The sequence below is a fragment of the Buteo buteo genome, chromosome 20, assembly GCF_964188355.1.
Source record: "Buteo buteo chromosome 20, bButBut1.hap1.1, whole genome shotgun sequence".
Classification (NCBI taxonomy): domain Eukaryota; kingdom Metazoa; phylum Chordata; class Aves; order Accipitriformes; family Accipitridae; genus Buteo; species Buteo buteo.
Window position 1 is genome coordinate 26,070,201 of NC_134190.1, and position 24,055 is coordinate 26,094,255.

The 24,055-nt window shown below is 38.9% G+C and overlaps 1 protein-coding gene across 1 annotated transcript in view; it reads left to right on the plus strand.

Annotated features, from left to right (window-relative positions):
- The first annotated feature begins 221 nt into the window (after nucleotides 1–221).
- CTNND2 (catenin delta 2) overlaps nucleotides 222–24,055 on the plus strand; it is a 654,700-nt gene continuing 630,866 nt past the window's right edge. Inside the window, exon 1 of the mRNA XM_075052197.1 lies at nucleotides 222–305. Within this exon, the coding sequence (XP_074908298.1) occupies nucleotides 269–305 (37 nt within the window). The 5' untranslated portion in view covers nucleotides 222–268. The remainder of the gene's footprint in view (nucleotides 306–24,055) is intronic.

Sequence of the window (24,055 nt, forward strand, 5' to 3'; positions counted from 1 at the left end):
ATGCGGAGCCCGCCTCGCCCCGGCAGCCGGCGGGCAGTTGTCCTGCGGGAGGAGCCGCTCGGAGCCGGAGCAGCGGGTTCGCGCGGACGCGGGGAGACGCGGGCACTACACGCCCGCCCCGCGGCGGCGGCGGGGGGGGGGGCGGCAAGGCGAAGATGCTGCAGCTGGGCAAGGTCAGGACCTTGCAGTGAAGCCCGGGGCCGTCGCTCGCCCCCCCCCCTTCAACCCTTGCCTAGCGGACTGAGGATTTGCTGTTGGGTTTTGGTATATGTTTGGGAGAAAGGAGGCTGAATCGGCGCCGATCGGTGAGTACGACAGGCGCCGTAATGGTGCCAGGTTATTCCCCCCCCCCCCCCCCCCGCCCGCCACACACACACACACACACACCCTTCCCGCTTGCGTGATATTTCTTCTTGGTGCGGGCTCCTGCACTGCTCCCCTCGGCCAGGCAGCCGGGCTGGTCTGGGCTGCGGGGAGCTGGGGTTGTGCCTTCAGCGGAGAGGTAACAAAAAGTGCGTTATTTTCCCTTGTTTCTTCCTCCCGCGCCTCCCCCCCCCCTTTCCTCCCTTTCTTTCTACGTTAGTCGTTGCTTATGTAGGGCATCCGCGGCACCGTGTCTCCCGGCGCCCTGCACTAATGTGCTTGTTACGGCAGCGAAGTCGTGGGCCGGGGAGGAGGAGGAGGAGGAGGAAGAAAGAGGAGGAGGAGGAGAAAGAAGAAGGGGCCGGGGGAGCCGCGGGCGGGGGCAGCGCCCGGCCCTGCGCGATGGCCCGGGCCCTGGGGCGGCTCCGAGCGGCGGCTGCTGCTGCCTCCGTGTGTGTGTCTGTCTGTCTGTCTGTGTGTGCGGCGGGCTGCGTGTGTGTGTTTCTTCTTTGAAGCCACCGTCTGCGAAATCCTGCGCTCGAGGAGCGGGCGGGGGGGGGGGGGCGAGCCGGGATGTGCACTGTGATGTTTCGTTGATCTATGTTTAATGGCTGAAAGGAAAGATGCTTTTCTTCCCTTTACCCTTACCTTACTCTTATTCTGGTGTGTAATGTGCTTGCATCGATCGGTCAAAGCGTAGCTTCAGCTGAATCCAGTCGCCACAGAGGAGGTGCAGCAGCACAGGCAGTACGTGTAACACACAAATTCATCTGGCTGGGGATCTTGGAGGAAAATAAAAAAACCCTGAAGAGGGATCATTTTAGAAACCATGTTAAATTGCCCCTGCAAATGAAAGACTGGAATTCCATGAAAGACTGGAATACAGCATCTTGTGCAGAGGCATTTTCTTTCTCACACTTTAAGTGTTAGGGTATGCTTTGTTCTGATTCAGGGTGTCGTGATTAACCCTACGCATTATAGTAAAATATCCAAAACTTGGAGAAAATATTTAGAAATGAATAAGCCCCTTTATTAAACACCCAGCTGTTAACTTTGTCGGCTGTAGTAACTGATACTCGTGGCCCTTAAAACACGTATGCAGTTTTACTGGCAATAACAAGATAAAGTAGAAACTTAACACTGCAGGTTTATTTTCACGGTCTGTATAGGTAGTCTGTATGTAAAGGGAAAACAGTGAATCGGTCCAAGCTGTGGTTCGTAGCAAACCTCTCCATAGGGTACGTCAAGACTTACGTACCTCAAGACAGCGAGAGGACTACCCAGAATTTATATGGAGTTTATGTAAGTCTGTTGTGGGCTTTTGCAAAATCAAGAGAGGGAGAAATATCTTCGTCATCCTGTATTTAAGGGTGTATTCATCCTGTCTTAAAAAATGAACTGATAGTCTAACTCACATAGGTTGGGTTGATATTTCTCAAACAGCCCAGTTAGTTGGTCAGTGTATAAATGACATGGCGTGAGGGAGTTAGGTGCCGGTCTCCAGGGAAAGCTGCTGCACATCCAACTTGTGGGCCTCTGAGACTCCAGTGGCTTTAGGGGTTCTGTGAGCCTATGTACCTTTACACAGGTTATTTGGGGAGGAGCCCCAACCCTAAACCCAAACCACCTAGGAAGACTGTGCTATATGAGCAAAACTCGGACATTCTACAATGATCAAATAGCCTTGTAAGACTAATTGTGAGCCAAGTTGGTAAAGCTGTCTCTTTTCAGTCTGTGAGTGACTTGACCCTTTGGGAGCCTTGACTGGCTATCGGTCTGCATCCTGCAAAACTGCAGAGAACTTGCGATAGATCATCCTCATTAGTAAGAAGTTGATTAATGGCTCGGGACTGCGTTGAATGTGATTATGTTGAATGTTGTAGTACCGAAAGAGGAGATCGCATCTTGATCACGTTGTTCAGAGATGGTTTTTGCAGTCTGTTATGTAAGAGAGGCTTGGAAAAAAAAAAAAAAGGGAGGGCTGTGTTGTGTGTACGTACCAAAGGAAATACCCCTCAGAGCTGCTGGTAGCAAGCAAAGTATTTATTTCTGAATGTCAGTTGCATGACTTTTTGCGGATTGCAGGAAGGATGCTTTTGGGAGGGAACTCCAGCTACCGTGCTCGAGTTCTGTTTGTCAGGTACCTTAACGGACGTTAAAAGCAATAAATAGCTCATCAGTGACACAAGCTTGTGACTTTTGCTGTGTTTTTTTGAATAATGCTACTAAAATAATTTCATCCTCACATAATGAACTCTGGCAGACAGCTGCACAAAACGGAAATAGTAGCAACTAAAAAAAAAAAAGGTGTTTGCATAATTCTGTTTTGCATAATTTACCTTTGCTGATGGATGGTATCAATTTAATGGCTGTGGTTCGGTGTTAAGTATTTGTTTCTCAAGACACGTGTAAAATCAACTTCTGCTACAAAGGAAGTGCCGCAGCAGCTTATTTTAAGGGCTTTAAGAAATGCATTTTTAGGTAGGGCTGTAAATGGAGCAGGTAACAGAATCAGCAGAACTCATGAGTATTAAATTTTGCACTAAATTTCAGATACATTTTCTATTTCATGGTTCAGTGTGATACGATTTTTAGAGCTTATCACTTGTGGAATTTCCAGGATATCTTTGTTAGGATTTCAAACATACATTTCAACAATTCCTAGAAGCAACTGTTTTCAAGCGAGATAAGGAAAATACTTTATTACAATACTCTTTACTTAAATAAGGACCTGTGGTTTTGATGCTTATTGATTGTGCTTGTAAGTCATGAAGAGTTTGATATTTCAGGTTACAGCTGAGGTTTGACAAAAATGAAATTGATCGTTTCTCCCCTTTGAAGGTCTCAGTAAGATCTTATTACAGGATGAGTTTTGGATGCTTGTTTAACTGCACAATATTAAATTTAGTAGTCTAATTATTAATAACATACAAGTAAACAATAAACCTTAATGGAGGCAGCAGTTTTAAATATGGTGCATTTATTTTTTAAATCACAGAATGACTCTCAAATAGGACTAAACCACATTTGCTTCTAAAGAAGAGATTGATTTTTTCCTGACAAAAGTCATTACACCTACAAAAACATTATTTTTCTGACCTTTTTTTCTTTTTTTTTTGGGGGGGGGGGGAGCACGATGGGAAAAGTTATTTCTCTTACGTCAGTAGGAAGTCTCCATGCAAGACAGGTATGCAATCCTCTGCTCAGGCAGTGCAGAACCACATGACCCTTTGGCTAATGGCTCTTCTGTAGTTAGGCTCACTTGAAAAGAAGTCTGAATGCAGCATGACACATTGAAACAATTTCTTCTATCCCCTTGGGATGTGCTAACTTGGTGTCATGAATGGGTTGTAAAAGCAGATTGCCTGACCAGATTCTCTGGCAGTATGCTGGACAAAATTTAAGTTCAATAAAATTGAAAAGGAAATATTGTATCTGTTTATATGTAAACTGATAGCCATGTTAATAGATAAATTTTTTTTGCTTGTATTAGTTGCCAGTTTAGAGTAAAACTAAGAAACGGAGAAACTTCTTATTATCTATAAGAGCAAGTATTTAATATTTGTTTAAATTGCTCTTGGCATGCTAACTTCCAGTGCATCCTACTGGCTCTTAATCTGCCTATTCTACTTTACAAAATTCAATTATACTAATAAGCAATAGCTTCAAGAGACATAAAGCATGGAAGAGCTTGTCCTTTTGGCCACTGCCTATTTTATTGACATTTCTGGAAAAAACCCCAGGCTTCTAATGAAACTTTAAAACTTTGTACTTCTCAGACCTACCAAAAAGGTGGTAGCTTTTTTTAATTCATATATAAAATAACCATGTTTGATGTTACATTTTATTATGGTTTATTGCATTAGCCATAATAGTTCTACTGTAAAACAAACCATTATTTTCCATTTGTTTTCATTCATTTTGGGAAGCCACCAATATGCAGACTCCACTTTGAATAGTAACATCCAAAATCAAGAACATCTGAGAGACAAAGGGGCTTGTCATAAAAGGTTCTCTAGGGGAAGATTTTGCATTTTTCCCGTTTCTTCTACATTCCCCCCTTGACCGCCCCCCCCCCCCCCCCCCCTTCTTTCTCTTGCCAAGTTTGCAGTTGATTTCTTCAGCTCCCAAAAATCTTCACAGTACAGCAATTTCCTTTTGGTCAGGAAAATTACTTTTGGAAACTGACAGTAAAACTTAAATTTGTCTGTTTAGTGTAACGTAAACGTATTCTTTTTTCAGCCATAGGTACATTCTTCTGTCCTAACATAGTCAATCATTGTTCAATTAAGTAACACCAAAATATCCCTTTAAGGCTGACTTTTTGAAGGGAGCCAAATTAAATTAGGCAGGTAGTGTAAATAGAAATTTGGATGGGGTTCTTAATTGTTTTAAACCCACTGGATGAGACTTAACTCTTACATATTCATTTATATAGGATTAATTTCTTTGAAATTACAAAGATGTTTGAGGAATTAATTAGAAATAAGTTTCAGTGTGGTGGTAGAAAATTGCTGTACCTTTTAGCACCACTAGAATTATTAAACCTTGTAATTTGCATCCTGTAAAGATATACGCCTTCTATCACAACCAGCAAGTGGTTTGGAAGGGTGACTGGCCAAGGTCTCGGAGGTAACTCCAGGCTCCCTTCATACAATGATTTTCAAGGAATGTATCGTATTTTAATTCCTGCTTCCCAAGAGAGTACATCTACAATTTTTGAAGCTGGGTATCTGAAAAGCGAGAAAATATGCACTATATGTTGAAAACAGAACATGTGAACCTTACAATTTTTGTTTATAGTTTTCCACCAAAATATTGAAACTCATGAGTGCGTGTGTTTCTGGTGTGCTAGCTGATCTACAGGTGGGTTGTTTTATTTTTTTTAAATTTTTACATTATTTTAGATTTCTCTGTGTGAAGAGTCTGACTTCTCTGAAGATGACATACACAATTATATGAATCAAGTCCTGCCATTCTGGTATTTTCTGCTAATGTTGTACTTGGCTGGGTAGTAATCGAGTTTCTTTGAAAGCAGGTTGTTGTTGTCCCCGTCAAATTTGCTTGTTTAAAAATAATCATTCTTCTTGCCAAGAGGTTAACTGTTGCTTTACCTGTTTGGCATATGGGAAGGCAAAAGCCTTTTCATGCTCATTTTTTTGGCATGAAAAATGGCATGGCATTGGATATAGAGGTTCATATTCAGTGAAAAGCAGAGTGAGAAGGCAGAAGGCTAGGTCAGAGAACGGGTTATCTAAGGAGACAACAGCTTAAAGGTTTTCAACAATGGAAATGGTTCAAGGTTAGACATGGAAAGCCCAATCCCTGGGCAAACCTTGTTGTTCTCTTGTATGCTAGAATTTTTAGAGAAATTGAGTTCTTTAAATAAGCAGATACCTGAAGGCATTCCTAACACCATCTCTTTCTCGCTTATATTTCTTACAACAACTCAACTTCAGGACAGCTTTTGAACATGCCTAATGGCATCATCTCATTTCTCAATGGCATGATACCTCTGAGAGTGAGATTCTGTGAGATCTAGAAGCCGAATTCTCATGGAAAGTGGGAGTTGGGCTTCTAAACGGTGTAGATGCTAAATACAGAGTGGATAATCTAGTGAATTCTTACAAATCAAAATCTAGGTCAGTCTATGAGCATTTTGACAAATTTTAACAATATGAGTAGTGATATTTGACACTTTCTGAACATTTCTGATGAAGTACCTGTATCCTTGATCACCACACGATGGTAAGCTGAACCTTCAGTTCAGTGCCTAACCTTGTCTGACCTAGAGTGCTTAGAAATGCAGTGAATAGAACAAAAAAGCTTTGGGAATTTTAAAAAAGTTTGTGCTTTAATAAAGGAGGTTGACAGTAATTGATGAATCGCATAATTCCTTCTATTCTTACTGCAAATGGTTTTGAAGCTTGAGTTACAAGAATAATGTGACAATGTGACTTTATATGTGGATTTCCACTGCAGTGCTGCTGTATGTCATCTGGTGGTACAGGGGAAAACTTGGAAGCATGATAGCACATCTCTTCTTTGTAACTGTCAATAATATAGAAGGCCTAATGCATTCTTAAAATTATCATTACAATTAGAACAACAGAAGACTGCTGTCTTCTGTTTTGTTTATTTCTGTCATTGAACCACGTTCATAGCATTAATGCCCAACAGAAGGATTTTGAGTAACAGAGTTGGAAGTCCTGCTTAGAGATCACCAAGTTAATTCCCAAATGCTTCTCAGCTATGTCTACGTGATTTTCAGAAGGTAAAGTTTGTTTCGCTGTGGGAAAAATAGCGTTTGTAATCTGGCACAGACCTCATTAAGGATTAACTACTACACATGCTTTTATTTTGCTGATGACATACAGCATCCTATAGTTGAATGTGTATGAGATTGCGCAACACCCTTTCCTCTTTTTCTCCTGTATAACTGTGATGGTCCTCTAAAGATTTTATAGGCTCACAAGTACGTATTTCTGGTTGAAAGTGTTTCTGACAAGCTTGGCAGCTTATTGCACTTATTTTCCACTTCTGACTTCTATTGTCTTTACCAAGAACAAGTAAAGTATCACACAAAGCCTCAAGGGTGTTGGGGGACTCTGACTTTAATCTCTTCAAAGAAGGATGGACAGGTTGAGTTTAATTAGGAACATGCATGTCTAATCAAAGGGTAAATTTAGAATTGCAAGTTTTAAGAACTGGTGTTAGAGTCATGATACCGAGGAATCTTTTTCATATAAATGGGAGCATTGAACAGAAGCCATAGTATATCTGAGAAGCCTAAGGCACTATTCTGTTAAGCAATTGTTTAATACTCTTAGGTAAATAGGTCTTTTTAATATGTGTCATTACATGTTTTTTTTTCAATAAAAACAAATTCCAAAGCATGCATTTCTCTTCAAATTAGGGAAGTTTGTTAGCCCCTTTGTGTTTCCACTGGGATCCTGCACACTTAATTCTTGATGCTGACTGTCACAACGAGCACTCAAAGGATGGATAATACTCCTCCTTTCAGAGAGGAACAAACATTTTCTTGTATTCTGTGTCACCTTAAGTAGCATAGGTCTGTGCAGCAGTTACTTTATGTGGATGAAATGGAAAGGTATGGTGTAAAAGTTAACCTTTACATCTCATCTTTGCCTTTTTGAGGTTGAGTTTTGATCAGTTGTCTTAAATGTTCCCTCTCTGTAAATACCTTTTAATGAAAAGTAGCCAAGATTAATCAACTTTGTAATTCTTACTTTTCTATCTCTATAAGTCTAGGAGGTACAGTGCATGTATAGGTCTTGCTGTCTTCCCCCCCCCCCCCCCCCCCCCCAGTCTGTTTGAAGAGGTGTGAATTTTTGGTAGTAAGTAATAGCTATTTCTTCTATTTCATGTGTATTAGTATAAAAAGACTTAAACCGAGCAGAGAAGACACCTGGTTTTGAGTGGTAAAACCAAAATTCTAGACGTTGATCATGATTCAATTTAGCTTAGAATGGCTAAAACTTTGCACAGTTAGATTAAGTAAAGCAATTCAGTTTGACTTCCAAAATAAGGTGTTTTTTTTTTATTTTAGCAAGTGCAACTTTAGTATTTGAGGAATATGCTATACGTGATGCTTAATGCCAGCTAAGTGCCACATAGACTTGACCTACTTTTAGGACATCTTGGATTTTTGAGATCTGGCATCTCTGACCTTCTGAACATGCTGGTGTCATTTCATTGGAAAGCCTGCTGGGCAAAGTCACTTCAAAGAACCTGATTTTCCTGTTTGTGTGTGAAATCCTTATATATATTTACTCGTACCAGAACTGGCTGGCGAGGGGGAGCAGGGGTTTCCTCTACGACATTGCTTGGCCCATCGGAGTACTCAGGCTGACATCGCTGATGGATTGCTCTGTCTGAGACTCTCAGCATGGTCTCCCCTCTAAAAATATCCAGTGAGGAACTACTTGGCTTTTGATCAGTGGTGATGACAATATTTCAGGGCCCCAAATGACAGATTGCTGGTGATCTATTGACAGAACAGACTTGGAGCAACAATGTTTGTCAAGGAGCCAAAGACTCAGCAATATAAATTGCTTTTGCCTTTTTTTTTTTTTTTTTTTTTTTTGAACTGTGTATCTAGTGTCCAAAGCAGAGAGAGAGATCTGAGATACTCTTAATAGCAAACCTAAAAAAGGCTAGGGGAGGAAGGTATTGTCAATGAATAGGAAAGATGCTAATTCAATCTTTTAACATAGGTAGTTGAGCCAGTCTGATGATTTCTAGCAAATACTTTTAGAAATACGTTTTCAGGAGTGCTTTGTTTACAAAAGCGTATCGGTTCTCACAGGACATCTTGCACAGATACAAGCAGCAAAACATGCATATGTTCTACTTCTGTGCTATAAGCAAGTATAGAATTAGTTGCACCTGTGTCAAATGTTAAAATTCCTCTTTTGCGCATGTGTTACATAACTTGCATATTAGCCTCAAAAGCAATGTAATTTTTTATTTTCCCCCAGGCAAAACTCAATTGTATTCTTGTTGAATTTGGTAACAGAAGTCGAACTGATTCAACAGGAGACCTGTGCTTTACAAGATGTACCTTAGTAAAAATATTTTTATCTCTTTATTCAACCTTCTTTCACTGGACTCTTCAATAATTCCACAATCTAATGTTTGTCATGACACAGTTGTGGTTTGTTTTTTGTTTTGGTTTTTTTTGTTTGTTTGTTTGTAAGAAAATTGCAGGCATTACAGTGTTATCGTAAAACAGGCAGGATAAATAATCTCAGTAGTAGTTTATAATTTTTATACTTCAGAACTCATAAGTTTTGCCATACTGGGTTAATTTATTACTTTCCAGATTTGATCAATATATGAGTTCCAGGTGAGGGAAAAAATGGTGGAGGAGTGGGAAAGAGAAGGAAAAAATCAGAACGCTAGTTTGTTTAGCTACCTTATCTTACAGACATATTCTTCCTGACCTGTAGAACAGTATAGTTATGGAAGTATAAGGTTTGTCTGCCTGATACTGTAGTATACTTGTCAAGAAATGGTATTGCTTACTAGGAAGTTGTATAGACCTCTAAAACAAGTAACTAATTTTATGGAAATATATGTTCTTTGGAATGAAGCAATTATTTGTTCCCCTTCTGCTCTTTATAAATTCACTTACTCATAATATATTTAGCATGCCTCTGGTAAAATACCAGGACTGTAAGAAAGAAGCAAGGACTCCTGATTTTTGAAGGGCTTAATATTCTCATCATAACATTTAAGTATCCATGTTTTTCAAATACTTTTCTAGAAAATCTTTATTTAAATACGGTCTTTTGGTTCTACTTTGGATTTAATAACTACACAGTATTGGCAGGTGGCCAAAATTTAAGATATTTTGTCACATGGTTTTATTTAGGAGTGTCTAATTTGTAGTGTTATGCAATATAGTCCTAGAGAGTGAGTGGTTGGTATGAAAAAGCTGAGTTGGCCAGGAAAAGCGGCTGCTCCCATTCAGAAGGGAAATCAACCTCAGCAGTCAGTGGTAGATACAGCACCTTGGATTGCCTCTGTAATTCATCAAGCACCTTGCCTGTTGGAAGGGTATGAGTTGAGACCTATGTTTGATTTTGGATCAGCTAAAGGAGGCAACATCACTGCGATAAATCCTCTACTACTTCAACAGAGTTTGAGGATAGCTAAAATAATTTTTGTTTTGTATTCCATTCCCTTCAATGTGCAACTTACAGTAGTTTATGTGAAAGGGTTAGAGACTTGTGATTTATTTCACAATACCAGGTTTTAGATATAAAGTGTATTTCTGAAGCACAGTGATACATCTGCATTTCACAGGAACAGCTGGAGAAAGGAAGGCCAGCACAAAGCTTTTTCTTCTTTGCACATGAATCATTTTAGAGCTTCTTCAAAAAGGTGACTTACCCTGCTGAATGAATTTATAGAACATTGTGTAATGTTTCTGATGTTTTAATCTTCACCTTTTTCATATACGTGTAGAAGAGAAGAATAAAAAGGGACTTGCAATTTAAGGTCTGAGCATTTATACATCCAAAACTTTTGGAGTTTGAAGATATATGCAGAGTTTTTAATAATACCTAAATATGAGATTCAAATATTACCCAAAACATAACAGACATATAAAGCAGTACTGCTTTGCTCTTAATTATTTCTGTCAGGCAGGCTTCCTCCTTTGTAAAGACTTTTTGTTCAGTTGTCTTGAAACAGTCATTAATGGCTTAAATAGAATATCATGGAAGTTTCTGTGTACTCCTGAATTCTGTTGCTGCCTATTTTTTTTTAAAATTACTTTAAACATCTGGGATCTCTCCTGCTCTCTGACAGGATGTGAGTGCTATCACTTGTTAACAAGTGTGCATGCGTTATATATTTCATCCCTCTACAGTTCATGACACTATAGCTGAAATAATTTTATGGTGTAAAAAGGTGTTGTCAAGGGGCTGAAGCTGCTGTCTCCAAGTGCTGGCTAGCTTGTGGCGGAAGCCCCAGGAAACTCCTTCAGTCATCCTGTTTGCAGGTCCCGTTTCAAACTTTCTTATTGTTCTACTCACATGAAACCAAACTTCTCAATGTTTGAAGTGGAAGTGTATTCACTTCTTACTGATACTGAATTTCAGTAGGTTAATTTTGTTATGAAACTGGACCTCAGACCTAGGTTACCAGAGGACCTTGAAGCTAGGTGTAAACATCCCAGTGTTTCTGTAGCATTCGCTACATATCAAGGTGCCACGCTTAGATCACTGGTCGGCCCGGACCAGGGAAAGAGACAGATAACACACACAGTGTGAGCGCCAACTTCCGCCTTTTATTGCGCAGTTAATTCCTTTTATACTAACAAGGGGAGGTGGGGTTACAGGTACATCACAAGGCTGCGACTAATCCTCTAACTTTCCGTGACAACGCAAGATCTTCCGAACGCCGACCCCTACATGTTTCCTACCTTGAAATATGGAGTGAGCTCAACACCTCGGAGTTAATCCGTGACCTTTTACAAGCAATAACAAACACAAGAACCACAGTCAGGACTACACTTCAGCACTCTGCCTATGCGGAGTGGCATATAACCAATTCCCTCCCGGGGCGTGTTTAGAAAATCATGTACTGTAGATTCATTAACTGTACCGTATATGAAAGACCGTATGCAAGAATGCAGATGGAGTAACAGACTGTAATGTTAATTTATCAATCATCTAAGCAATCAAACGTAGTGGGGGCTCTTTATTTTGTACTACATTGGTGTTTTGACAACTGAACTTAGATCACAACCCTGTTAAACCTGTGCTGTCCAAAACATACTCACAGATGGTCCTTGTGCTGAAAGGTTCAAAAACCTAGCTAACACAAATGCTGAAGGGAAAACAAGTCTAGAGAGGTTGAAAACAGGTCAGGTACAAGCATGAAAACAGGATCCTGGTTGCTTATGTGCTCTGTCTCCTAGCACATGTAGCCCTTTCTGTGTTGCTTAAGCAAATACTTGTCTCTTATTATACTGTTCTCAGTGCATGGGTGGCATAAAACTAACTTGTGCTTGACTTCATACGACATTTTCCCAAGCAGGTAACAACATGTTTTATGTGATGCAAGAGGCTTTTTTCCAAAACAGAAAATGTTGTTACTGAGCTTTTGTCCCTTCTTTAAAAAAAAATGAAAATAAGTAAAAAGGGAGTCATTTGGAGGGGGAAAAAGAAGGGGGGGGGGGGGGAAGGTAAACTGTAATAGGTCCCTTCTCCATGAGAAGTTTAAAGAACAAAACCAGAACTTGCTTTTGCAAGAATAATGAAGCTGTACAAGAAGTATCAGCGAATACTCTGCTGCTGGTCCCTTACTACAGCATTAATACTACTGTATTAACACTGAGTATATAAGGAATGGTATTAAACTAATTGGTGAGCAAGAGTCTGTTGCTGTTGTTTCGTCATGTACTAAGAGAGGGAAATGGACAGACAGCTTCTGTTCAAGCCTTGTTGTGGTACCGGTAATAATTTCTTTCCAATCCTTTACTCTGTTTCAAGCAAAAAGAAGCAAACAGACTCAGTCAGAGCAGGAAGATGCGGGACAAATGTTTGAATTTCCTGTATCCGTAGGTTGTCTTCTTCAAATAGGGGTCAAGTTGATGTTGAAGTAATTAAAGATGCTTTCAGCAAAATAATTAGCATAGGTAAGCCGTAGAATATTTGGACAATCTCTCAGCAATTTTCTCTTGCTTTCACAAAATGTTAAATACTCGTCTACTTTTTGCTTGTCTTAAAAATATCTCAGAGCTTGTAAGATGATTTCTCAAAAGTGGTCTTTTCGGACATCGTTTTTCTTGACATTCATTTTGTAAGGAGAAAGTAACAAACGAACAAAACACAGAAGAAACAAAAAGGAAACAAAAGGGGAAGGGGCCAAGGTGGCTGAGCACCCTAGGCTTTGACTCAGTGCATCAGAAAGTCACCATAGCCTTTTCTTTCCACTTTGTATATCAGGCAGAAGTTGCCTTTATCACTTAGTGTTTTTAAAATGAAGTAAAATAACTCAAAAAATACAGGTAATGACTTTGGTGGCAAGAATGTATAATGATGGTTTTGGCTATGTTATGGATTGTATTTATTGTTTTGGAATAATTTACACTATAATGCACAATCAAAAATACATTTAATGCAATATTAATTTGAAAAAAAATATTGTTAAACTTAAAAAATTCCATGAAACATTAATTGTAGCTTTTGTAGCTGCTGCTATTTCAGTTAAAACAATAATTAAAAAAAAGATTTGCTGAGCAAAATTAATTTAATTTATTGGAAAAATCTAATTTTCACAACTCTGATCCATTTATATGCTTGTAGTCAGCCTTGATATTATGGTCTATTGAAATGTACAGTGAATTTTAGAACATCTGCCCTCTAATTATTCTAAATATCACTATCCTAACTGCATGTACATAAGGTGATTACTCCTTATGTTTTTATTCTTTTCCATTCTAGGAGCTGCTCAAAGCATGTCTTTGTTTTTCTTATCCATTGTTCCTCTAGGTTGTCAGATTACAATCAGCAAGACTTGTGGAGTTAACAAACCACTTACACCTCAGAAGGGTAAATACAACGTGAATGACAATGGTATTTCCTACAGATATAATCTGAAGAGAAATTTCAGTTTAAAACCCATAGTTTCGAAGAGATAAGTTTGTTTACTGGTATGTGTGGATATAGCAGAGTACATTATCTCCTTTATTCGTGGTAGAGATAATTTTTTTTGAGCTCAGAGGATGGTTGGATTTTGAATCTTTGTTTATTTTCTGTTTTTTTTTGCTACTTCTTCCAATAGACTGTTCCACAGTTGAGCACTCTTCCCTGACATCACTCAGTCTCCTGCTCTCATGAGCTTTGCTCTAGGCTTCATTACCTGTTTTTTCAGGCACTAGCTGACTTGTTTTGGCTACGGCTTTTTGCTGAGGTAGGGCACAGGCTGTTGTTAGTGACAGAGAACCAGAGCTCACTCCTCATGACCGTGGTAACATGAAATTCTGTGGCATCTCATTATTGGCCTGTGACTATCAAGCTATCTCAGGATGGTTCCAGCAGGGCTTTTCCTTTTATTTTGGTGCGGACCCCGTTACAGATACAAGACTGTATCTGATTAAATGCTAATAAACAGCTGACTTGGGGGTCAGAATTAGCTTGTAGGCAATGGTACATTTGCTCACTGAAGAGTGGAGGAGTTTGTACTGATCCACTCGATCATGGCATCTGCCCATCACCCACATTAAAAATTCTACTTTGTACTAGTTGTAGGAGATTTAAAGTCTCTAATAATTATCTTTGAAAGGTCATGGCGATCAGGGGAGTTTCCTGAGGACTGGAGGAAAGCGAACATCATTCCTGCCTTCAAGAAGGATGATCTGGGGAATTACACGCCAGTCAGCCTCACCTCAGCCCCTGGGAAGGTGACGGAGCAAATCCTCCTGGAAATAATTTCCAAACATACGAAGGAGAAGAAGGTGATTGGGAGTAGTCAGCCTCGATTTATGAAGGAGAAGACATGCTTTACCAGCCTGATAGCCTTCTACGAGGAGATGACTATGGTGGGTGAAGGGGGAGCAGTGAGTGTCATTTATTATGACTTTATGGGAGACTTTTGACAGTCTCCCATAACATACTCATAGACAAGCTCTTGAAGTATGGATTAGATAAATGGACAGTGACATAGACTGAAAAGTGGGTGAACTGCTGGGCTCCAAGGGTTGTGGTCAGCAGCGTGAAGTCCAGCTGGAGGCCAGGCACTAACAGTGTACCTCGGGGTCGGTACTGTGTCCTATATTGTTTAGCATCTTTGTTTGCGATCTGAGCGGTGGGACAGAGTTACACTTGGCAAGTTTGCAGATGATACAAAACTCAGAGGAGTGGATGATATGCCAGAGGATTGTGCTGCCATTCAGAGACGTGTTAATTGGTTGGAGAAACGAGCTGACGGGAACCTTGTGAAATGGAACGAGGGCAAAATGCCAGGTTCTGCACCTGGGTTGGAATAACCTCTTGCACCAGTACATGCTGGGGACAGCTGGCTGGAAAGGAGCTTTGCAGAGAAGGATCTGGGATTCTTGGTGGAGAAGTGGAACATGAGCCAGCAGTGTGTTCTCATGGCAGAGCAGACCCAACAGCTTCCTGGGCTGCATTAGGAGAAGCATCACCATGAAGTGGAGGGAAGTGACTTTTCCCTTCTAGGCAGCACTGACGAGACCATATCTGGAGAGCTGTGCACAGTTCTGCTGCATTTCTAGACCATTCACAGCTGTTCTTTGGCTTCTGCTTTGGCATCTGCATTGTCTCAAACAAATTCAGATATTATTGGGCTTTAGTATCAGTTCAACTGTTACTTAACATCGAATGAGGAGCAAGGCTTTAAGCTGGGAATGGAAGCTGTTTGGGACCAGGGAAGAGTCTTGGGCATGGGCCTGCTGTGTCCCCACTGACGCTTGCTTTTGACACAGTAGGCAACTGGTTTCTCTGCAAATGGTAGACTGTGTGCAGTCTTCAGATTGAGCACTGGATGCACTGATCGTCTCAAGGATGTGTGTGCAGAAGTTTCTTGGCAGGCAAATGGCAAATGAGTGTTCTGATGCTGCCTGAAAACATAACGATGTAAAGGAGCTCAAAGCATTGCACGGTTTCTAGTAGGGCTGGTACACCTGCAGTAAGGGTGTCTGTGTAGCACCATTCAGCCTTGCCTGAGACCAACTCTTCTACGCTCAACAGCTAGTCTCCTGAAATTCAAAATTCACAGTAGCTAGAGCTGGATCCCTGAGGAGCCATCATCAGGATATTTCAAGAGTCTTACTACAGTTTTCTCTGAAGCAGACGCTGTATGATTTTGTTAGCAATTGGTCTTTCTTTCATTTCACCAGTCACTGATAATGGCAGTCTACTTTGAATAAAGTGATGTGTATGTCTCAAATGACTCTGATACTGGAAATGAAGAAGTATATGTAGTGTGCTCCCTTTTTTCTATTGCTCCTGGGATACCCTGGACACCCTGATCCATGGTTCTTTTTGTATTTGCTTTCTCAACAATACAAGGAGAGATGTTTGCTGCAGAAGACCAGTGGTCTCTGAGTTGGAAAGCTGTGGATGAATGGCTTGCAATTTCAAACTGTCCTAAAAATAAACACTCCATGGGTGGAATTTACATTTCTGTGGTATCATTGATGATAGGAAATGCCTCTTTAATATTCAGATTGTAGAATGTTTTTTCATTTTTTTTTCTTTAAGAATGAAGCCTCTAAAATGAACTATTGTTTTCTTCTTTGTTTTGAGGAAGTTGCTTAAATCTGCACAAGTGCTTGGAACACCCTGTATTTTCAGACTTACAGGGTGATGACAGCAGAAAATTAGTGCTTAAAAAAAAAAAAAAGCATTTTACATTTGAGCACTTTTGTCTTGGACCTGGAGAGTATGATCTACTGAGATCTGAACAGGTGGTTCCTCATTACATACTATAGGAAGTCGCAGCCTAATACCAACTTGATCCAAAAGTCAGAAGGCAGTTTTGTAATAGAAAGTCCTTTTCCCTCCATATTTCGTATGGACAGGGTTTGATGGGAAGGGAGAAGTGGCTGGGCAAATGATGGCAAATTGGATGATTAATACCGCTTTTATTCAGAGAACATGAATAAGATTTAAATGCCACGTCTTTATAATAAAAAATTCCATGTGACACTAAAGGTTTGGAATATCGTTTTGCAGTGTTGCATAGATGGGTGATCTATTATTTTGCTAGCTGTCTTTGGGTTTGGTTTATTTTCTCAAAAACTAAGTGAAACATTGAATTTTATAAGGCTCCAGAGTTTATGTGGTGGAAACTAGATTTCCCTGTCTTTTAACAGGGGAGTATTAATTGTGATGTGTGTTTCTAGTTTTTGTTCCTACAGACCCAGAAGTCCTGGGCTACTTGAATGAGATGAGCAATCTGATCACACAGAATGAAACTAGTATTGATCCTCTAACGTATTGGTTTCGCATTCTCGTGTAAACCTTTTTGTACTGGCCTGCACTGGTTACAGGCTTGAGTTCTGGATTGTAAGCTCTCCCAAATTTTATGACAATTATAATTACCTATCTTATGAGTTGTTTCTCCATAGGAGCAAAACCTCTAGAGGGTGCCAAAAACTGTTTTTGGTTAAAAAAGCTGTTAGGTCCAGTACTACTAATGCCTGCAGTGCAGAAGTGCAAAGTTCAGTTCCTGAAAGCTCTTCCTGCTCTCAGTAATTCAGGTGCCTTAAAAATGCCTTCTCCTTTACTTTTGGTTCTGAAGTCTTTCTACTCTGTTATGATAGTCTTTTTTTTGTAGGCTTTTGTTATACTAGGCACTAACTGTATGATTGACAGGACTGGTTTTGGATTTTTTTTTTTTTTTAACATACTTAATCTTTATTCATAATTTCTTCAAACGGGAAGAATACATAAAGTTTCTAATGTCACGCAGAGCATACACTGAGCTAAATATTGTTTCTTTGACCAAGGCTTCCTGTAACAGCAGAGTCTAGATATCAACAAACTATAGATTTTCCCATTCCTTTGTAACTTTTTAATCTTGACCGTCATTGTGCCCTTCACTGTTGCCAGGTTTTCAAAAGCCCCAGATAGCTTTGTTTAAAAGAAAAAAATAAAGGGGGGGGGGGCGGGGAGGAAGGCAGGGGAGGTGTTCAATAATGGAGACAGGTACAGGGTAGAAGCTCCAGGAACAGGTTCTCTAAATAGTTACTCCTAATTGACTTGCTGACATGTAACCACATTTTCAGAGAAACTAGACCAGATTTTTTTAGGAAACGCTGTTTAATAGCAGTTAAACATGTACAGCATGACAAAATATTGCCAACTGGACTCTCTCTCTCTATGAAAATATATATATAAAGCAGTGTCACTGCCTATCAGCTGCAGCTAGTGGTGAAGAGGACACTATCAGAAGCAGTAGGCTAGTAATTGCTCCTTCTGCACTTTGTCAGAGACATGAAATTTGTTTTGTTTCTTGTCTCTCTCTGTATAGGTGTGCCAAAAATAAGTGGATATGTTCACGTATTTTAGTTCAAAATATTCCTAGGGATTATTCTCAGCTGCAGCTTTGTGTACAACCTCAACAGTCTTGAAGTGGTTGTAGACAGTAACGATGTGTGACTTTAAAAATAAGATGGTATATCAAAGTTGGAGTCATTAACACAGATTAAAAATTGGGGAAGAAGGTTCTTAGGGGTTTTGTAGGTATCTGGAAGCTTCTGCTGTAAGATATGATTGATTGGGGTTTTGTATATGACATAGGACTGTTTCCCCCACCCTTCAAGATATAAGAAGTATTTGTATTCTGGTCAACACAATCAAATCCTGCTCATATTTACTCTCAAAATTCTGTTGACATCAGTGGGACTGTTTACATGAGTGAAGCCAATGGGATTTGCCCCAAATTATATAATCTCCTAATGAATTTGATAATTTATGTGTATTAACAGAGCATTTTTAGTGGTTCATGATCAAGATTAATATTTAGTCTACAGAAATTGTACTGTGTATAAATTAATTATGTGACCTGCCTAAAGAGGACTTTAAGAACACTGCAAAATTAAGCACCTGAAAAAACTTGTCATAAAAAAAATCAGCATCTATTCTTAAGTGGAGATGCTCATTTTGAATAGGGTACTGGGGAAACATGGTGAAAATGGTGAGAGAAGGCTAAATAAAGAGAAAAGGTTGTCCCAGTAACATAGAGACTTGTTAGAATGGCGAGACTAATGGATACAACTGATGGAATCAATTCGTTTTACCAAAAAGTTAAGATAGTTTTATTTAGGAAGCTACTTATGAGAGAGCAGAGAAAATCTGATGTCATTTCTAGGAAAGAACAGAACTTGGGGATTAAGGAAAAGGGAGTAGGGATGAATCTGTCCCAAACAAAATCACATGGTATGCATTTGATTAAAAATTAGTTGAATGATCTCAAAAAAAAAAAAAAAAAAAAAAGTTTAAGATTCTTACCCTTAAGTGCAATCAGCTGAGACACTGCAAGTATATTGAGAAGGGTCTTACTGGAGTGGATCATGATCTAGAAAACACACCTGCAGAAGATGATAAAGAAGCTTAAGCTATCTTCTTTTGCCAGCTGAAGGGAGTAAATTGATTGCAGTCTGCTAGTACCCCACAGGGAAGTGATTTCTGTTGGAGGGCTTTTTAATTTTGTAGCAAATAGAACAAAGAGAGTTGGAGGTGAATACTAAACAAATTGATTTTAGAAATTAGTTTGGACTTTTAATACTGGTTGTAGTTCATCATGGAGATAAAACTGTCAAATGACAGTAGTCTTAATATATTGAATGCTATATTTATATTTAAAATACTTAAATAGATTGGTAAGCTATTCTATTGTGGATATCAGATCAAATGGTAGTATTTTCTGGCCTTACTAATGAATTCATTACTGAACTAATGCATTTCAGAGGTTATTATTTAAATTGTTCTCAGTTGCTCACTAGTGTTTAGTGTACTAGCTGAATATTCTGTCCTTCTTTTTGAAAAAAAAACCTTGAAGCTCATTTACTTCTACTTACATTACCAAGGGTAATACCACTGGTTATGTTACTGATGGTATTATATTGCTGCTTGTTCTGGGATGATTCCAAGAGAATCATATATTTATAGGTACAGTAAACCCTGGTTCAATTTTTTTTTCATTTCATGATGCTGGAATGTAAGAATCTTACCAAATTTAAAATCATGAACAAAATCTCATGTGCAGCCCAAAGGACCTGGTTCTTTCTCTATCTGAAGTTCATGAACTACTGGAATTCCATCTTGCTGTCTAACTATTCCTCAAACTAGCACCAGAATGCAAATCATAGAATTTGATTGCCTTTTCTGGTTGTTTCTAGGTTTTCATTTCTATCCACTTCTTAAGAGTATAAGAGAGAGTTTGGTTTAAATAGGATCCTTGCTAATGTACAGTAAAAGGGCCTGGAAGCATGCTTTCGATGATGCCCTGGTTTGGTCTTCTGTTTGTTTGTGAATTTGTTTTGAAATCTGTCTTTGAATACGGATTACTAATGGTCATAAACGTCTGTTCCAAATTTTGGCTGACTGACTTACTGCATAATGAATGTAGTAAGAGTGTTTTTAGAAGGAAAACTAAAGAAGTGTAACCGGTAACAAAATTTGCTGAAGCTGAAGTTAGTTTTGTCTCTGCTACAGTTGTTCGCTAAGCTACCAAGGTGAATTTCTTCATGGTGTGTGTGTGATGTCACCAAATAAGACTGAGGAACATAGGAAGACAGAGCTTGGTGTCAAATTCTGTGGGTTTCTTGTAATAAATGTTTGTGGTCTTTTTCTAAAATAATTAAGCTACTTCAGTGAGTTACCCTTAAAATGATGCCATTCTGTTCAGATACTGCTGGCACAAGCGCCTCTGCACCTTAGCATAAGGATTACTCTATGTAATGCTTTCCTGTCGTGGTAACTTCCGAACTGGTACCTGAACCTGACTCTACAATCAATACAGGCTTAGGAAGTATTTTGGTACTTGGCAATACCTGAATAAAATGATACATGTCACTTAATTTCTTAATAATAATATAAACAACTGGTGTTAAGGCTTAAGCTCCTCCATGCATCAGTACAGCATAGGCTCAGACAACTGTGTAGAACACAGGTTTTGAACAGCCTTGAAGTGTGGTGATACTTAGTTTTGCAATTTAAGAGTAAGCGTGTCCTTTCTGCAGCCATGATTACTTATCTGAGTGGCACTTCTGAAACTTGATTTAGTATTCTCAGGTGTGCTAATGAAACTTTATTAATTTTAAATGTCTTAACCATGTTATGAAGAGCAAGAGAGCTTTTGTTTATGTTTTGGGGGGGGGGGAAGGATTGATATTTCTAGTTTGTTCTTCTCCAAAAACATTACTTAAAGATCACTGCCTAAGATTGCAGTAAAAACTACAGACAACTTTTATAAAATCCAGCTGTTACAGACTAGTGAGTAACTTTTGGGTTTTAACAACCGAGTCTAGCAAAGTTAGACTTTAATTCTTGGGTTTTAATGTTTCTTTTCCAAGCCTTGATGTGTCTCATATATTATACCACTGGATTTTTATTTCTTGAGGACAGAGAATTATATTTAGGGTAATTTGTATCAATTTTGGTGCATGGAAATAGATTTATTAGCAATAGAAAGTGATAGCTCTCTCTTCATCATGAATTTCTGCCATATCAGTCTAGTGTTAAATCCTTATATCCTGGCATTCTACTCTTGGTAGTGCTGATTAATAGGTAATACTTTGTATCTACCTTCTAGTCCATTTCCCAGTGTTAATATCCAGCTGTGATTATTTTGTAGCTTGTCAAGAGTGAGTCTCGTTACTACTTTTTTTATTGGCAGGGAGGGGGGTACTTAAACACCTGGTCCTACCATCAGATAACTGCAGCCTGATGTCATTTACCTGTGTGTGAGGAAGAACAATCTAAATCTCCAAGGTAGTGAAGAAGGTGCTGGAATTATAAACTCTTAATTGGGGTGTGTGTGTGTGTGTGTGAAATACTTGTGTGGCTTTTGTGGTGGTGGGGTTTTTTGTTTGTTTGTGTGTTTGGTTTGTTTGTTTTTTTAAGAGTTTTGACATTGGGATTGAAATTGAAGAACTTGAACTGTGACTGTAGTAGTGAACTCAGTTTATACTAATTTTATTAGTATATTTTATTAGTAATATGACAGTAAGATGTTTATAGTATAATAAAATATATATATAAGTCTTATCACACTTAAGGTGGAGACATTTTAATTTTACTACATTCCCCACAAATGTTTCCTTTGACAAGGTAACTTCTTGTGATTTACTTTAGTAAATACCTTGTCAAAGGAAACATTTGTGGGAATGTAGTAAAATTTCAGTGGTTAGAAATGTTTCTTGGGAAATTATAGTACTCGTTATGAATAATGGGAAGCTAGTCAAACAGCATAATTTTGTAACTTGTAGTATTGCATTTTATTGCTTCCTAAACAAAGGAAATGCGTGGGCCCTTTGAGTGCCTGCGCCCAGCTCATTCCAAGACAGCACGCATTAGTCTTTTAAATCCTAATTTCCCCCCAAATATAATGGCAATTCACGATTATGTTTTCTCTGAAGAGTAATGACGGATGTAACCTAAGCACCTTTAAATGATGCAGAAATGATTTGTTATATGATGATATGTAGTTTGGAACAAGGTAGTTCTTGTAAGAGCGTAATGACCAAAACTGTCACTTTTTTGTTTTTTTTTAATCATTTACACTTGTAAATTGAAATGGATCAGATAATAATGAGGCTTCAGTATTTTTCCCTCAATTATAGTAGTGACAGCTCTTTAGTGAACTTGGAGTTCAGAAATAGAGCATCTCATAACTAATTGAGAGAGAAGTGCACGTGCAAGTAGAAAATTATTCTTGTGCTTATTTTTATACTCGGTGTTTTAACAGCTGCATTTTTCAATTATGTGTGGCTAATTAGAAGCCTGGCTTAAAGGCAGTATTGCTTCTGGGGTTTTAAAAAGTACGTTGGGTTATTTATCACAAGAATAAAGTTCTGAGTTGATTTTCTCCCTGGACTTCTACTTCCATGTTGCAAACAGTGTTTTGGTTCATGAGTGCTCTGTATTTGCCTGGAGAGATGTGGTATTGCCTTCAGTTGTATTTTGGTTACTCAAGCGCTTTTATTCCCTTTTTTCAGGGGCTGCTAACACGGTCCTGTAATCACTCTATTTGGATTGTCAACCTGTTGGCCTCTTAAAATTGACTCTTTATCTCTGGATTATTATTTTTTTGGTAGCAATATATGCGCTTAAATATTTGTGTCAGAGAATTACCATGACTGTGGTCTCTTCCTTGCTCCAGGCAGAAGTGGAGGCTTGAAGTCTTGAAGTAATTTCCACCATTTTCTGAAGGGCTCTGTGCTGGTGGACCTTGAGCAACTACCTGCTAGTCAAGAAGTCAAGCTCTTGTTCTCTCTGTTGCCTCTTGAGCTATTCTCTGAGGGCTTTGGCTAAAGCATCAAAGCTTCTCTCTTAAGCAGTGGATAAATCGTGAAGTCATTTAAATGGTGTGTAGCTTTGCTTGAGCCGTTTTGGGCTTCGTCAAGAGAGACGTGGTTTTTATGCTGCTGTTGGGCTGGGTGGTCTGGGTGAGTTGTGTGGTCTGAAAGGTGCAAGGACCAGCTTTGTACCATGGTCTGGGTCTAGAACTGTCACTTTTTTGGGGAAACTGCTGTGTTGAAGATAAGGCTTTCAGAAAGGGGAACTGAAGATGCTTTCTCGATTTGTACAAATCGTGCTTGAAAGAGCAATTGCAATGTCAGGTGAAATAAAAGAGCATTATGTAAGGGGTCTTGAAACATCCCCAAGCTGAAGTAATCAGGACAAGATTCAGTCCAGTTTGCTGACAGTTTGCTTTCTGCATCCTTCCTTATGGTAAATCTATCAAAATTCCCTCTGACTTTAACAGAGGAGGTAGTGGACTTAGTGATTAACTGCTAGTGTTATCAGACTAGCTTTACCTCAGAGTGAAAAGGTATGTCTAATAATTTCATACAAATAAAATACGCATCTTCCAAAAATATCCCTGTGAGGGTGTGGTTTTTTGTTTTTTTTTTTTTTTTTTTAATTTTTAAGCTGGTAAAATTTATTGATCTATAGAAAACATTAAGCAGTATTTTTGTCAGCATTCAGAAATTTAGTAGAAAGTTCAGCTGGAAGCACATTAGACACTATAAAAAATAATTTGAGTTCTGTTCAAGGCTGTTTAAATATCCGAATTGTTAGTGCTAAATAAACACCCATTAATATAACGTGTTTGGCTATCAGTGGAGTTCAGACTAGTTCAGAAAAGCATTTTTAACTTTATTTGGGTGGGGGTTTTGGGGTGTTTTTTGTGGGGGGTTTGTTTTGTATGGTTTTGGCTGTTTGTTTTTCTAGCTTAGTCTAAGATAAACTGCTTCTGTCTTCAGAATAATTAATGTTTATGTTCTTGGTGCCCAAAGACACCTAATTCCGCATAGGCGCTTGCTGTGTGCAGTTGCAAAGAGTCATTGCATCTTATGGGTTTTTTTTTGTTTTTTTTTTTTTTTTAAAGATGTGTTAAGATCATCTCTTCTTTGAATGGATTAAGAACAGGCAAATAACTCACAAAAAGGCTACAGAAA